The following is a 14042-nucleotide window of genomic DNA, read 5'->3' as shown; positions in this document are numbered from 1 at the left end:
CTCCAGCAGTGTATGTGGCTTCAGTTGGTGTTTTGATGTGTGCAGTCGAGAGGTTCATGGGGCTGCCCACTGCAAACACTAACCACCCTCTCAGACAGCAAGAGAGGTCATCGTCATCAGCCAGTCCTTGTTCCTGGTCACAGAGGAGTTTTCAGTTCAAAGAGTGCAATTTATTTTTTTTTTATCTACGTCAGTAAGTCAGGTTTTGCAGCTTGGTAATTGCTCAGAAGCCAACAGCGGCTGGAAGAGATGACACATAATGTAAGAGGCGACCACATTCTTCTGGGAAATCAAAGCATTCTCTCAGTGATGGGACTGTCTTGATGAAGGCAGAAAATTCATTTGAACACCTAACCACTATGCACACACACACACCACAGAGGAGAAAAACACGCAGAACCTTGGCATGCTCAGTGGTTTTGCATACAGCTGTGCTGACTGGCTTCCAAATCACTGCTTCCACAGGTCGCCGCTGGCCTGCCAGCAGTAGGGGCAATTGTGCCAACCAGTTTCAAAGCTCTTTGTGTCCCTGCTGTCATCTGAATCATCAGTCTGGGACGTGTTCACATTCACAAACGTCTTTCTGAAACACTGCCTTCCAAGGCAGGCAGGCACTGGGTGTAGTACAGGGTACATCACCTTGCCACTTTTTCGAAGTGTAAGTGCAAGAGAGCATCTTTTCCTTGAGGTGGGCACACTTTGGGTCCACCTCCTGGTGACTGAACAGCTGATAGCTCCCCATGATCCACTAATAACAGCAGCCGCTGTTTCATGTGTGCCAATAAACCTGTTCAACTCAGCGGTTCCCATCGTCTTCTGCTGCCACCACTGCAGCTCCCCCTCTACAATTTACTGAGCCCAAAAGCTCTGCCTCCGTGTGCCCCACAGTGATTGGGGTACTTCAGAAAACTAAAGTGGAGTTGGACATAGCCTAAAACCTGGGCTGGTGGCTGCAGGCCCGGCTTCACCATACAGCCCAGCCCCCTCTGCACACTATGGTGGCTTCAGGGGCCCGAAGGCCACGGGGCTGGGGCAGGAGGGACACAACACACCCGGAGGCTGCTTTCTCCCAAGAACACCTCTCCACCGGCCCACCTCCCTGAACCAGAGGGGGCTGACTGGGCGGATAAGATGGGGGGCAGCCCCTTCCCCCCAGACTGAAGTCAGCCCGAGCGCAGGCCTGATATCGCCCTGACACCGTCAGCGCCACCGCCGCGCCGCTCTCAAGATGGCGGACAGGAGCAGGCTGGCCCCGCCCCTGCGGGTCTCCGTCCCCATGGCAACGCGGCCCGACGCGAGCGGAGGGGCGGGGCCCTGCCCGGCGCTGGGGCTGCTTCCGGGCTGACCCTCGGCGGTGACGTGTCGGCGAGCTGACAGCGCCGGGCGGCAGGTGGCGGCGGGGGCCGCGCGCCGGGTGGCTACTTCCGGTGAGCACGCGACGCTCCCCCCCTCTCACTCCCACCTCCAGCCCCCCCAGGGCCCTGTCAGGGCGACCCCACACACACCAAACGGCCGGGCCGGTGCCCGGTGACCCCCCTCCGCCCCTTCCCGGGTCTGCGGGGGCTCGGGCCACCGGGAGACCTCTTCATCAGGGCCCAGCGCCGAGCCCCGCCCCCATGCCGGGCCCGAGCCCCGTCGCCCCCGGGCCCAGCCGGGTGAGAGGGCGAGGGGTGGCGGACACGCTCGCAGCACTTAGCGGCAAAGGGCTGTGCCCGATATGCGAGGCCGCTGCCGGGAGGGACGCGGCGTGGCGAGCTGCCGGCAAAGCCCTGGCCTGTTGGCGGCCGTTGGGGTTGGATATGGTGGTAACTCACCCTGCCTTTGGTGCTGCTGAAGGACGAGGGAAACCAAACCGCGTCTGCTAATCAGTGTCCGAACAGGAGGAAATAATGAGGCTTTTTTTGTGTGTGAAAATGAGTTGCAAAAAGCTTTGCGTCGTAGCCTCCCAAGATAAGAGATAAATGTCCAAAAGTGATATAAATTGTTATGAAGTCAAGAACAAAACGGAGATGTTTAGCAGACATAGGGAATGAAAGTAAATGTCTGTAGCAGCCGGGGGGCTAGGCAGGGAGAGCATGTGAAGAAGCAGCTTCCAGAATGGACCACATTTTGTTTCGTGCTTTGGAAATACTGCACATGTGTTGGTTTTGAAACATGCAGCATTCAAGCTCGAGGACTTTCTCCTGTCTCATTCAGAGCAGAGAATCAGAGACATTTGACGTGATTTTTATCTTTGAGATAAGAACAGAGACCACAATGTGACTTTCAAAAAAAAAAAATAGAAAAAGAGGGAGATTTACAAGGGGGACAGGTTGATTCTCTGGGGTTTTCTATTGAGATCACTGGTTTATTGGGGTTTATTCTGTTCTTTCTTCCCAGGGAGTTTGGAATAAGCAGTTTCGGGTGAACAAGCTCCGATTAACCAAAACAATGTTTGCAGATTTGGACTATGATATTGAGGAAGATAAGCTGTGAGTATTTAGCTTGCCTTTTCCTGTTTTTTGCTAACAATAGAAATAGTCTTTGCAGCCAAGACCTAATGGGAGTGGATAAATTTACCTCCTCCTGACGCTGTGTGCTGAAGAGTCAGACTTGCTGTTCAGTCCTGATTTCTTGCTCCCTCTGGGGACTGGGGATGAGGCATTGTTGTGCTGGTGAGCAAAGGAGAACGCTTTCTGTTGCTGTGCGATGACTACCCTGCCTTTCTGATTGCAAAGCGGTGCTGACAAATCTTCTGTAAATTACCGACCTTAGCCAGAGATAAAAATATTTACAATAGAGGAAAGATAATAAGAGGCACAAATAAATGGAGAGAAACACTGCACTCTTTAGGTCTGTAAGGAGGAGAACAGTGGAATTTCCTGAGCAAGTAAAAAGTTTGATGAGTTTAGCAATGAATTTGACATAGAGTGCTTGTCTGGCATCTCATTTATGCTGTGCAAGTTTTCCTCTTGCTCCAGCACTAAGCAGATGAAACACTCTCTAAAACATGATAGTGTTTCCTCAGTGCCTAGTGATGGATGAGGGTGTCTCTCCCACCTCTAGTCCTTGCATGCTGTCTCAAAAAAGATAGCCCAGAAGGTCCTTCTGCTGGCCCACGCTGAGAGACTCTATGGCAGAGATAATGTGATGAATTCAAGGGACTGGAGCATCTCTCTTCTGAGGAAAGGCTGACAGATCTGGGTCTGTTTAGCCTGGAGAAAAGAAGACTGAGGAGGGATGTCATCAATGCTCATAAATACTTGAAGGGTGGGTGTCAAGAGGATGGGGCCAGACTCTTTTCAGTTGTGCCCAGCAACAGGACAAGAGGCAACGGGAACAAACTGGAACACAGGAAATGATGTCTGAACATCAGGAAAAAGTTCTTTATTTTGAGGGTGACGGAGCACTGGAACAAGCTGTCCAGAGAGGTTGTGGGGTCTCCTTCTCTGGAGATATTCAAAACCCGCCTGGATGTGATCCTGTCCAACCTGCTGTAGGTGAACCTGCTTTGGCAGAGGGGTTGGACTAGATGATCTCCAGAGGTCCCCGCCAACCCTGACCATTCTGCGATTCTGTAACCAAATGTGCAGTGCCCATTGTGTTTCCAGTTTGTATCGACTCAGATACCAGAGTTGTTTCATACACATGCAGCTCTGCCTACTGTGTTCAGTTGCTCATCCACCCTTTCTCATTTAGGGGGATCCCCACTGTACCTGGGACAGTGACACTGAAGAAGGACTCTCAGAACCTGATTGGGATCAGCATTGGGGGAGGAGCACAGTACTGCCCCTGTCTCTACATTGTCCAGGTGGGCACTTGGGGAGGAAGAATCAACCGTCTTTGTAAAACAGTGTTGGCCTGAGAGATGGAAAGCATGGAGAGTCGTATCCCACTTTGAGAAAATCAAACAGCATAGATCATGTCACTTCCCAGTGAATAACATTTCCTTACCCTGGTACCTAATAGGTGTGGAAGAATTAAATTAAGACTTCTGAAATTATCCTTCTCATTGGAGAGCATGTTAGAATTCACAGGAGAATGGTGTGACGTGCTCAACATCTAGAATCCTAAGCTTGCGGAGGTACGTCCTGGAGGCAAGAACTGCCTGAGAGAACAAGATGATCAGCCCACCTCTTAGGAAAGGAGAAAAACTATGACTTCACCATGAACAAAATGCAACTGAGTTAAATAGGAAGAATGTAATTGTCCTTCAGCCTTGGATTCACCTTCCTCTTCCTCTTGATTCCAGAATATCTGTGCTCTCTCTCCTCTCTGCTAGGTATTTGATAACACTCCAGCAGCTTTAGATGGCACCGTAGCAGCTGGTGATGAAATCACAGGAGTGAATGGGAAGTCCGTCAAAGGGAAGACCAAGGTGGAGGTGGCCAAGATGATACAGATGGTAAAGGTGAGAGGTAGGAGGGGGCCACTGGAGCTTCTGGGTCATAGTTTACAGTTTATTGTCCATTGGTAAAGGAAGCCACTGCTACTTGCTTCCAGCACAGCAGTTTGGGATTTGCTCTTTCTACAGGGAGAAGTGACGATTCACTACAACAAGCTTCAGGCTGACCCAAAGCAGGGCAAGTCTTTGGATATCGGTAAGACTGGTTTCTTTCTCCCTAGAGTCTTGAAGTGACATGGAGGGGTGAAAGGTTGGTCCCAGCTAAAACCAAAGTAAAATTCTGGTTCCATTCTTCCTCTTAACTCAGTCATTTTCAGATGGATACTGTCAAAAAGAATTGCAGGTTTATAAAAACCCTTCCCTGACTTCTTGAAATAGTCTTGAAAGTCAAATTGAGGCTTGACTGTTTTTGTGGGAGGCTTGTTTTCCTGTGCTGTGTTTAGCATGGATGATGAAATTCAACTAGATAATAATTTAATTTATTTATTTTGAATACACGTAAGTTATGCTCATCTATTGAGAGTTTGGGCTATACAAACAAATGCATCTGTCAGAAAACACTGATTGCAGTTTCTCAGCGTGAAGAACAGTGGTGCAATACCTGTCTATACTGAGTTTTGTACAACCATAAATTTTATAGGAGAGAGAGAAGGCTTTATTTCTAAAACAAAGTGTGTGTTTTAAACTAAGCCTATGTATCTGTCTCCATTATATGGTCTACCTTTCTCACTTTTCTAAAAAAATCCATCTATTCTTTTTGCTTTCATTTCTCTTCATGGTGATTAAGGTGCTAATGAATTGACAGAGGTTCAGGAAAACGTTGAGGACTGAGATGGATTTCTGGGGAAACAGAAGTGCGGTGAGAATATGGTATTTTTCAGAGATGCTAAACTCTGTGGCTCCAGCTGAGTTCTTGGGAGCTGCAGGCACTTGGCACCCCTGCAAGTTTACCTCTAAAGAAATGTAGCTGAATCATCTGATTCCAAAGGCATAATTGTCTCTAGCAATTTGCAGGGTATGACCACCAAAGACAGAAATTAATTCCATCAAGGGGTGACAAAAAGGTTTAACTAAGAGCCAAAAGATAAAAGTTAAGCAAACTTTGATCATTAAATCCTATTTGTTTTGCTTTCAGCCTTGTCTCCTGACTTCAGTTGAAATAATACAGCAAGTAGCATAAGCAAAGTTTAGTTCCAAATCTCATGATAGGTAGCTTATAGCAAAGTGATTTATTGGAATAGTCTTCCAAAAGAAGTTCTGGAGCTCTATTGATTGAAGTATATAGGATGTGAGACCAGAACAGACAGAAGATAGAAGATGTGCTATGCATGGCTGGTGTTCTTTTTCTGCTCACTACCTCTATAGTGAGTTAAGTTCAGACTGGCCAGTTTATTCAATGCCTGAGAAAGTGGTGAAGTATGCTAGTGTGCTTTTCATGCCCGTAGAAATTACTCTGATCCTGGTTTGCCACTCTGTTTTGACTTGTAGTATTGAAGAAGGTAAAGCATCGACTGGTAGAGAATATGAGCTCAGGAACAGCAGATGCCCTGGGGTTAAGCCGAGCCATACTTTGCAATGGTAAGTATTGTCCAGAAGAACATTTTCTTAAGGGAACATTTACCCTCTTGTGCTTACCAACTTTTTATAGTTCTTGCATGTTCCACATTATTCCTTCATAATTCTTTCCTTCTGCTATACCTCCCTGTTGTGATTGTCTCTGCCCTTCCTGAGTGATATATCCTGTCATTGGGGCCATTTAAATGTTAGCTAAGGTCAAATTAATTTAAAGTGGGGACCCACTTACTGAATGCTGATAGGTGATGACACCATACTGTAAAACTAGTTGACAGTTATTTTAAAAACTTCCCATGTTGGACCAGGGGGCAAGCTTTAGAGGTGAAAATTGAACCAAAAATAGGAATCTGGTGTTTTTCTAGGTCGTCAGGTCTTAACCATGTTGGATTTGACTGTTGTAATTCTGTGTTCTGATTCTTGTTTCCATTTAGATGGACTAGTGAAGAGATTAGAGGAGCTGGAGAGGACTGCAGAGTTATACAAAGGTAAACTGTGTCTTCCATCAGACACCAGATGGGAGAAAAAGATGCTTCTACTACGTTTTAGTGAAATGACTTAAATGTTTTTTTCTGTCTTCTGTCACAGGCTTGACAGAGCACACCAAGAGTCTTCTCAGGGCTTTCTTTGAGCTATCTCAGACACACAGAGGTAAAGAATCTTGAATGAAGGGAACAGAAATGTTTGACCTCCAGTTTCAGGAGTTTTAGTCCGTACTTACATTTGTGATTCCCTCACTCAAAGCAAACTAAGTATTGCAAAAATGAGCCGGGAAGGGCTGCTCTCCTGGCATTAGCGGTCATAGTGCTAGCACAGGCCCTGTCTTTCACATGAGACAGTGAAGAAATGCCCTGCCAACCACTGGCCTTTAGGAAATATGTAGCATCATTCCCCAGCTAATTGCAAGGTTATGGGAAGGAGTTGTAGTACTGGAGGCAAGATTCTTCTCTGGAGTCAACCTCTTCTTTCGTCTGTTTGTATTTATCACCCTTATCTAGCATTTGGAGATGTTTTCTCTGTCATTGGTGTACGGGAGCCACAACCAGCTGCCAGTGAAGCCTTCGTGAAATTTGCTGATGCCCATCGCAACATTGAGAAGTTTGGGATTCACCTTTTGAAAACAATTAAGCCGGTAAAGAATTTAACCGTAGGAGTAAAGGGTCTGGAGAAGAGGGGAATCTAGAAAGACAGAAGTGTGTGTTTGAAGGTGTGGTCTTACAAATCATTCATTCTGGGAAGAACTCTTTGTCTGCTTTCCTTCAGGGAACTCTCTTCATGAAGAATCTAAGAGATAATGTAATGAATATATCAATCTTGTGCTTTTCACTTTTGCACATGAGTGTATTACTTTCCTTTTCTTTTGGGGATGAGAGGGTAGTTTGATCAGTGTAATCCCTAGAGCCTTTTCCCTGATATAGGTTGCCATAATTGAAAGATTTAAGAGTTTGTTTATTTACTAAATTTAAGAGTTTAGTTGAGTAATCCAGGAACAATTTGAGGATTTCAATCAATATATTTGAGTGAGAGTCTCCAGGGAATCTGTCCACTTAATTTAGCAAAGAGAGTATTAAATGTTGATTTGGGCACTACTTAATGTGCCATGTTGGATGGACAGCACTGGTTAATAGGCCTCTGAGTCAGGGAAAGCAGTTTCCAGGACTAGCTGAAAATGAAACAAGATTATTTGAAAGAACACAAATTCAGACCAGAAGTGAGGTGTGCATTTCTAACGCTGGAACCACTTGCCAGTGACTGTAATGGATTCTCTAACCATAGCAATTCTGAGTCAAGATCAATTATTTTCTTTCAGATACGCTCTAGTTAAAAAGAGTTAACTGAAGGCAGTCTCATGGCCTGTGCTCGTTAGAAGGTTGCTCTTGAGTAATTGTAGTCATGCTTTTTGGTCTTACATTCAGCAACAGGATGTGTTTCCCTTGCAGATGCTTACTGACTTGAATACATATTTGAATAAAGCCATTCCCGACACAAGGCTGACTATCAAAAAATACCTGGATGTCAAGTTTGAATATTTGGTGAGCTGCTTTTTATATTTATTTTTTTTAGTGCTGATGAAATTAAGTTTCCTAGAATCATATCCTGAGGGTCCCATAGAGCCTATGCAATCACATGTCCATCCTTCCACAGTCCATGCAAGAATGCATTATTTTTTCCAATTCTTTGTCTATTGCCACATTACTAAGATTCATACCCTTGCTTTTGACTCAATAGTTCTTACAGGTAAAAGAGATCTCCCAGAACCCAGATGACTTATTTTCTAAATGGCCAAATTAATTTCCTTATTTATTTGTAAAGAGTTCCTATGCAACTTACACTCTTGAACTCCCCTAAACAGCTCACCAGCCTCAGAGTCCATATTTTTCAGGTAGTTTTGGATAGTATTTCTTTAGCCAGATTAAACCACTGTCAAATTGTGTTTGGTTTTATTTAGACCGTGTTTTTTTCCCCCTTCTCCATTCCACTCACCCTTCATTTTCTACACCCCAAAAAACAGGGTAGGGTTGTTAAGTGCATATGTTTTGTAACTGTAAGAATTGATTTCCTTTTACCAGTTTAGAGAACTATATGGAGCTGCAGCCCTAAGTCAAGTGAATATGGCAGCATCTCTTCCCACAATTTTTCTTGGTTTTCCTGCTCTTGAATTATTCCCACCTCATACTTTTCTGGTACTGTTTTCACAAACAGTAGATGAATGCAGGATTTTTCTCTTACTTGGGTTATACCTATCTAAAGTATTTGCTCCTGTAACATAAATATTAAGCGCCTTCTCTCTCCCCCAATGTTTTCCTCTCCCCATCTTTCTCTAAGCAGATTTTTCCTTCCACCTAATATACTCTGATCCCACTGTGCTCTCCCCAGTGTCCCTAGCTGCAGCATTGAAGGAAGGCTTGAAATGGTACAACCCTATGGCTACGGGTGATAATGAAATTGCTTCTAATTGTTAATATGTCCTTCTTGGTTTGCTTTTTGCCTTTTTTTTTTTTTCATAATCCTACAAAGTCTTACTGCCTGAAAGTCAAAGAGATGGATGATGAAGAGTACAGCTGCATTGTGAGTACCAGTACTGTGGCGATGACAACTGTTTCTGCAGCTTCCCTGTGCACATTGCCTTGTAATTGCAAAAGCACTCCTGTGCCTGTGTGCATCCTACGAATCACACACATTTGTTCTTAACATATTAGAAATTGGAGGTCCTTAAATGATGCCTTGGAAACCCTGCCAATAACTGTCATGAATCACTGTTGCTGTGGAATAGTAGAGGGACCAGACATCTTCTCTGGCAGCTTGTTTGCTCAGTGGTTGCCTGTCTCAGTGTTTAAGTAATATTAGCTTGTGTAAGAAGGATTAAGGTGTTATCTTCACAGACTCCATTTGTGTGTAGTGTACAGCTTATCATTAATTCCGGACTTGTTTCTGAGAAATGGCGGTTTAGCCTCTCTAGCAGAACACATGTGAAAGCTGAATTTGTAGTTGAGGAATATTGATTAAAGAATCTGTCTTAACAATAGACTTTTGCCCCAAAATGGGTAATTTAAAATCAGAAGACTTAAAAAAAACCCTGGCAACATTCTCCAGTAACAGTTTGCTGTCTGGTTTAGAGTTTTACAACTAATCCTTAACAGCTCTGTTTAAGATACCTAAAGGTGTCCCCTACATGCCGGGTTTCCCTGCATAAAAATAAGATCTTGTTTTCTCCTAGGTATTGATCTCAGAGCAGGGATTTGAATTCTTGGAAAGTCCAGTTCCCAGTGCCATGACGGAATAAAACTTTCCTAACACAACATTTAATTAAATCTTTCCTGCTAAATGGGAAGGAAAGAATCCCAGTCTTACCCAGTGGAGTAACATTTTTGGGTTTTGGCACGTGCAGCATGCCAAGCCATAGTCAGTAACATGTTTTTTATATATGTTATGTTTACAGGTGTAAGAGAAGAATGCTGTTTTGCTGACAGACCTAACCCCTTTCTCTCAAAACTTTTTTCTGGGACAATGTATAGGTCCATCGCTACTGGTTTGCAGCGTTGTGTCTGGATGGTTGTAGATACCACAAGGTTCCCTGTGTAGATGTATATGTCATCATGCAATCAATATAGGGTGAAGACTGCAGAGGGCAGATTTTTTTGTGTGATTGATAGAAATTAATATATCCCTCAGACCCTAGACTTGTTTGTTCATAGTGCCTATCTGAATAGTTCAGATAAGAAGCCATTCCGTTTCTCCATGCTGGGTTGAAAGGTGCCGGTCCTTCTGTCTTTGCTTAGTAGTGGTGCATTTCTTTACCATGGTTGGTGTGTATTTGGCCACGCTGACTGCCAGTTTGTTGATGTGGCTCAGCATTCCTAATGCTTCAAGCTTCCTGAGTGCAGTTCCAGTGAGCTTGAGAGGGCTGTAATAACCCAAGGTCATTGTGAGTTCGCATCGGTAGGCAAACTCTGTGTACAGGCACTGTTGTGGGAGTCTAAAACGGCGCCGTGTTTTTGGCAGGCTCTGGGTGAACCCCTCTACCGTGTCAGCACTGGGAACTATGAATACCGCCTTATACTACGTTGCCGGCAGGAGGCTCGCACACGCTTTGCCAAGATGAGGAAGGACGTGCTAGAGAAAATAGAGCTCTTGGACCAGAAACACGGTGAGTACCACTGCTGTGTCCAGCACCTGAAGGGGTCAGGCAGACATGGCTTTGGCCTTCATGCTCCTCTTTTGTCTCAGCTCAGAAGTCTGTTGAAGAATCCTTCTGTGGCTGTGCCTGAGACATCTGCCCTCAGGGGCCAAGAGGGATTAATGTGTAGAAGACTGTAACTAATATTGGTGAGGGTGGCTTGATCACAGCCTTCATGCTCTGCTTATGAAGGGGGTTTTTGCCTGATTTGTTCCCAACTTGTCTCCACTACAGTGCAAGACATCGTGTTCCAGCTCCAGCGTTTTGTCTCCACAATGTCCAAGTACTATGACGACTGCTATGCCGTGCTCCGAGATGCAGATGTCTTTCCCATTGAGGTGGACCTTGCCCGCACTACTCTCAACTATGGGCAGAAGGACACGTACACGGATGGGGCAGAAGAAGAAGAAGGAGGAAGCGAGAGAGAGAGTAGCGGGAAGGAGGACGCAAATGGTGAAAAGCTCATAGATGATGCCTGAGTGTGCCAGCATCGCCAAAGGAAAGACTTTGCAGACTGTTATAAAAACATGTATTTCACATGGCAATTCATCCTCTGTGATTTCTGTGTATGTTCAGCCTGGGATTCCTCCTCTGCTTTGGGTGGGGGTAGCTGGTTGGATTGGGACCAACCTCTGCTTTCTTCTCTCTTCCCTTGCTTGTTTGCCTGGATATTCCTTTGTCCTCCAGAGACTTCTGCTGCCCAACTTGGGTACTGAGGTGTGGGGAGGAAACATCTCCTGCCGCACTGCCAGGTGACTCTGTGCAGACAGGATGCTGCTGAGCACATGGGATGCACCACTCCCCGCTGGCACAAGGAAGCCAGTTAAACATCTGGAGATGATTACAAATGCTGAGAACAGCCCCCTTCTGTCCTCCCCTTGTACTATGGGAAAGTGTTAGCACCAGCATTGTTTTCTTCACCCCACTGCTCGCTGTCTTCAAGCTTCCCATTCTCTGGCCTGTTTTAAGCTGCTTCTGTCTCTTCCACCTGTCCCCATGGGCTGCAGAACTGAATTTTGTAGGATGATCACTGTCACCACTCCCAGCTCTCTGTGCCACTGTTCTTAAGAAATAGGAGCGCGTTCGAGGTGATGCCTCGAACTGGTGGTGGTACCGAACTGTTGGTAGTACATGTGACCTGATCACCCCCCCACCCCATCCATGGGGCTGGGGTAAGCTCTCAAAGCAGGGGCTGGTGGAAGTGGCTGCCTGGCATGCTGAGCTGCTGCAGCCCTGCTGCCAAGATTTGGAAGCCTTTTCCCCCGGTTACCATCCTCTTCATAGTCCCTGAGCTCCTGCACAGCTGGCACTGTCTGTACACTCCATAGCTGTGCCCCAGGGCTAGAATCCAGCAGGATGTGGCTCTGCCCTTCCCTGTGGGAAGGAGAGACCTGGCTGAGGAAGGAGCCCCCCTGCTCGGCAGAGATGCTGAGGTGAGCGTGCTTGTCTGAGGCAGTCAGATTCCTGGGAATAACAGCAAAGCTGCCTGCACTTCCTTTCCATCCTTGTCCTCTCTTACAGCGCCTTGCGATGGACAGTAACCAAACATGCTTCTAGAGGACGTGCAGCCAGTCCTGCACACTCCTTCTTGTGCAGGTGCCAAGAGGAGCCACCTTAGAACTGCAAAGGAGGTAGCCCATCCTTAAACTCCTTAAACTAGAGCGGAGAGATGGGAAAATTTGTGGAGAGAGGAAGACATGGCCTGTAGGCAGAGGCTTTGAGATGTCTTTTAGTGTGAAGCATGAATAGTGTGCCACCCCCTTGCTCTCCTCTCTGCACAATCATTTTGTGCTGCCTTTGGGCCAGCCAGAAGCAGTAGTAACATCCTGTTCCCCAGCACAAGGGAAGGGGGGGGAAAGGAAAACCAAGGTAAGCTAGGCTGCTTCCTTCCTCCTTCCTTTTCTCTTCTCCTTCCTTTTCTCTTCTCCTCCCTCCATCCATGTGGGCTGATCCCAGATGCAGATGGCACTTTCTCTTTTGGCGGGCAACACATCTGCCAGGAGTGGTGTTCTTCTCAGAGGCAAGAGTTTTGACTTCTCTGTCATTACATTCTAGTGGTAGTGAAAGAAGTTATTTAAGGGTATTAATTTATGATGGAGATGTTTGTTTTGTTTTGTTTTTTCTCTTTGATTTTTTTTTTTTTGGAGCTTTGTTATCTCTGTGGGTGCCTGGAAGAGAGCCATCCATGGTCAAGCTGCCCTGGAAGACTTAAATGGACTCTGATTGTACTGACTGTTGTCTCTAATAAAGAAAAATGTGACATTTCATTTCCTGTCCTTCATGGGTTTTCTTTAGTGATATTTTTTTTTTGCTCATCCTCCATTGGTTTTAATCTTAAAATATAATGACAGGAAGAAGGAGTGTCATGCGCTGGCCATTATTTTCTTGCTCATACTGGTGGATAAGCTCTAGGCCAAGAGGCAATGGTCACTGCAACACAGGTTTCCAGAGGAGGCGGCTTATAAATGCTGTAGCATGGCCAGTCATCCATGTAATACCAGCTTCTCTGCATCTTGGCTTCCCAGGGGAACAGCAGCCTTGTAAAGCCACCCGTTGCCTCAGTCCAGCCCGGTGGCGTCCTTGCACCCTTCCAGGGCCAGCTTGTCCACACAGCTCCGCAATTGCATCACAAGCTTGAGCTGATGCTTAAGTCCCTGATCCTCTTTCAGAGCTGTTTGTTGTGCCAAAATATGGAGCAATTAAGAGGAACAGAGAAAATGCTTCAGCAGAGCCCGCCTGAAAGCCACCAATGCAAAGTGGGAGGCAGTGTAGCTGGGTTTTTTGCAACCCAGCTGGTGGAGGGGAAGGAAGAGGGCTGGGTATCTCACAGCACTGACTGTGGTGAGATGCGGTACCCTCAGGGCTTTTATGTGCCTTTGTGAAAAGATTTAAGAGCGGGAGGCTTAGTGGGAAATGTTGACTGGTGACAAGTAAACAGAGGGAACCTTGTTCTAGTGACCTGCCGGGTGCTGACAAGGGTGGTTGTTTTCACGCTGTGGACCTTGGACCTCGGACCTCTGGGGAGTTGTAGGCTGCTTCTTGGAGGGCATATTGGTGAATAAGGAAAACCCGGCCTGGGGGGACGGGGTTTGGGGTTGCTGGGGAAAGAGCTGCAGGGCAACATGGTGGAGCAGAGCAGAAACAGGGATCTTATCTTGTGGGGAGGGGAGCAGTGAATGAATGCCTACAGGGCTCCACCACCCTTGCTGCTGCTTCTCGTTCTCCCAGAGCTTTGCATGTGGGGTTTGTCGTGGTGCTTAGTCTGATTTGGGATGTTTCTAAGTGTGTTTGAACAGGAAAAAGCCCAAAGTCACCACTGTGACTGGCTCACAAGGAGACCTCACAGTGTTGTTAACCAAGGTGGGACAGGGCACAGCTCCATGGGCTTTGCCTTCTCCCCTCCCATTT

General features: G+C 46.3%; 1 protein-coding gene across 1 annotated transcript; it reads left to right on the top strand.

The window, feature by feature from the left end:
- Positions 1-1391: 1391 nt before the first annotated feature.
- PICK1 (protein interacting with PRKCA 1) lies at positions 1392-12888 on the top strand. Its single transcript, XM_082498226.1, has 13 exons — positions 1392-1427; positions 2380-2471; positions 3679-3790; positions 4262-4390; positions 4514-4580; positions 5873-5962; positions 6391-6444; positions 6545-6607; positions 6955-7088; positions 7897-7989; positions 8975-9025; positions 10460-10604; positions 10869-12888. Exons 2-13 carry the CDS (start codon positions 2431-2433, stop codon positions 11111-11113), a joined length of 1224 nt encoding a protein of 407 aa, XP_082354352.1. The 5' UTR covers positions 1392-1427; positions 2380-2430; the 3' UTR covers positions 11114-12888.
- The last annotated feature ends 1154 nt before the right edge of the window (positions 12889-14042 follow it).

Source organism: Vanellus vanellus, assembly GCF_965231255.1.
Source record: "Vanellus vanellus genome assembly, chromosome: 1".
NCBI classification, from domain to species: Eukaryota; Metazoa; Chordata; class Aves; order Charadriiformes; family Charadriidae; genus Vanellus; species Vanellus vanellus.
Note: the sequence above shows the minus strand (reverse complement) of the source record. Positions and strands in the feature narration are given on the sequence as shown.

Excerpts from the sequence above, each read along its gene's own strand:
- PICK1 (XM_082498226.1), top strand. The coding sequence starts at position 2,431 with ATGTTTGCAGATTTGGACTATGATATTGAGGAAGATAAGCT. Across the intron at positions 2,472-3,678 it reads GATATTGAGGAAGATAAGCT|GGGGATCCCCACTGTACCTG; the intron begins GTGAGTATTTAG and ends TTTCTCATTTAG. Across the intron at positions 3,791-4,261 it reads CCTGTCTCTACATTGTCCAG|GTATTTGATAACACTCCAGC; the intron begins GTGGGCACTTGG and ends CCTCTCTGCTAG.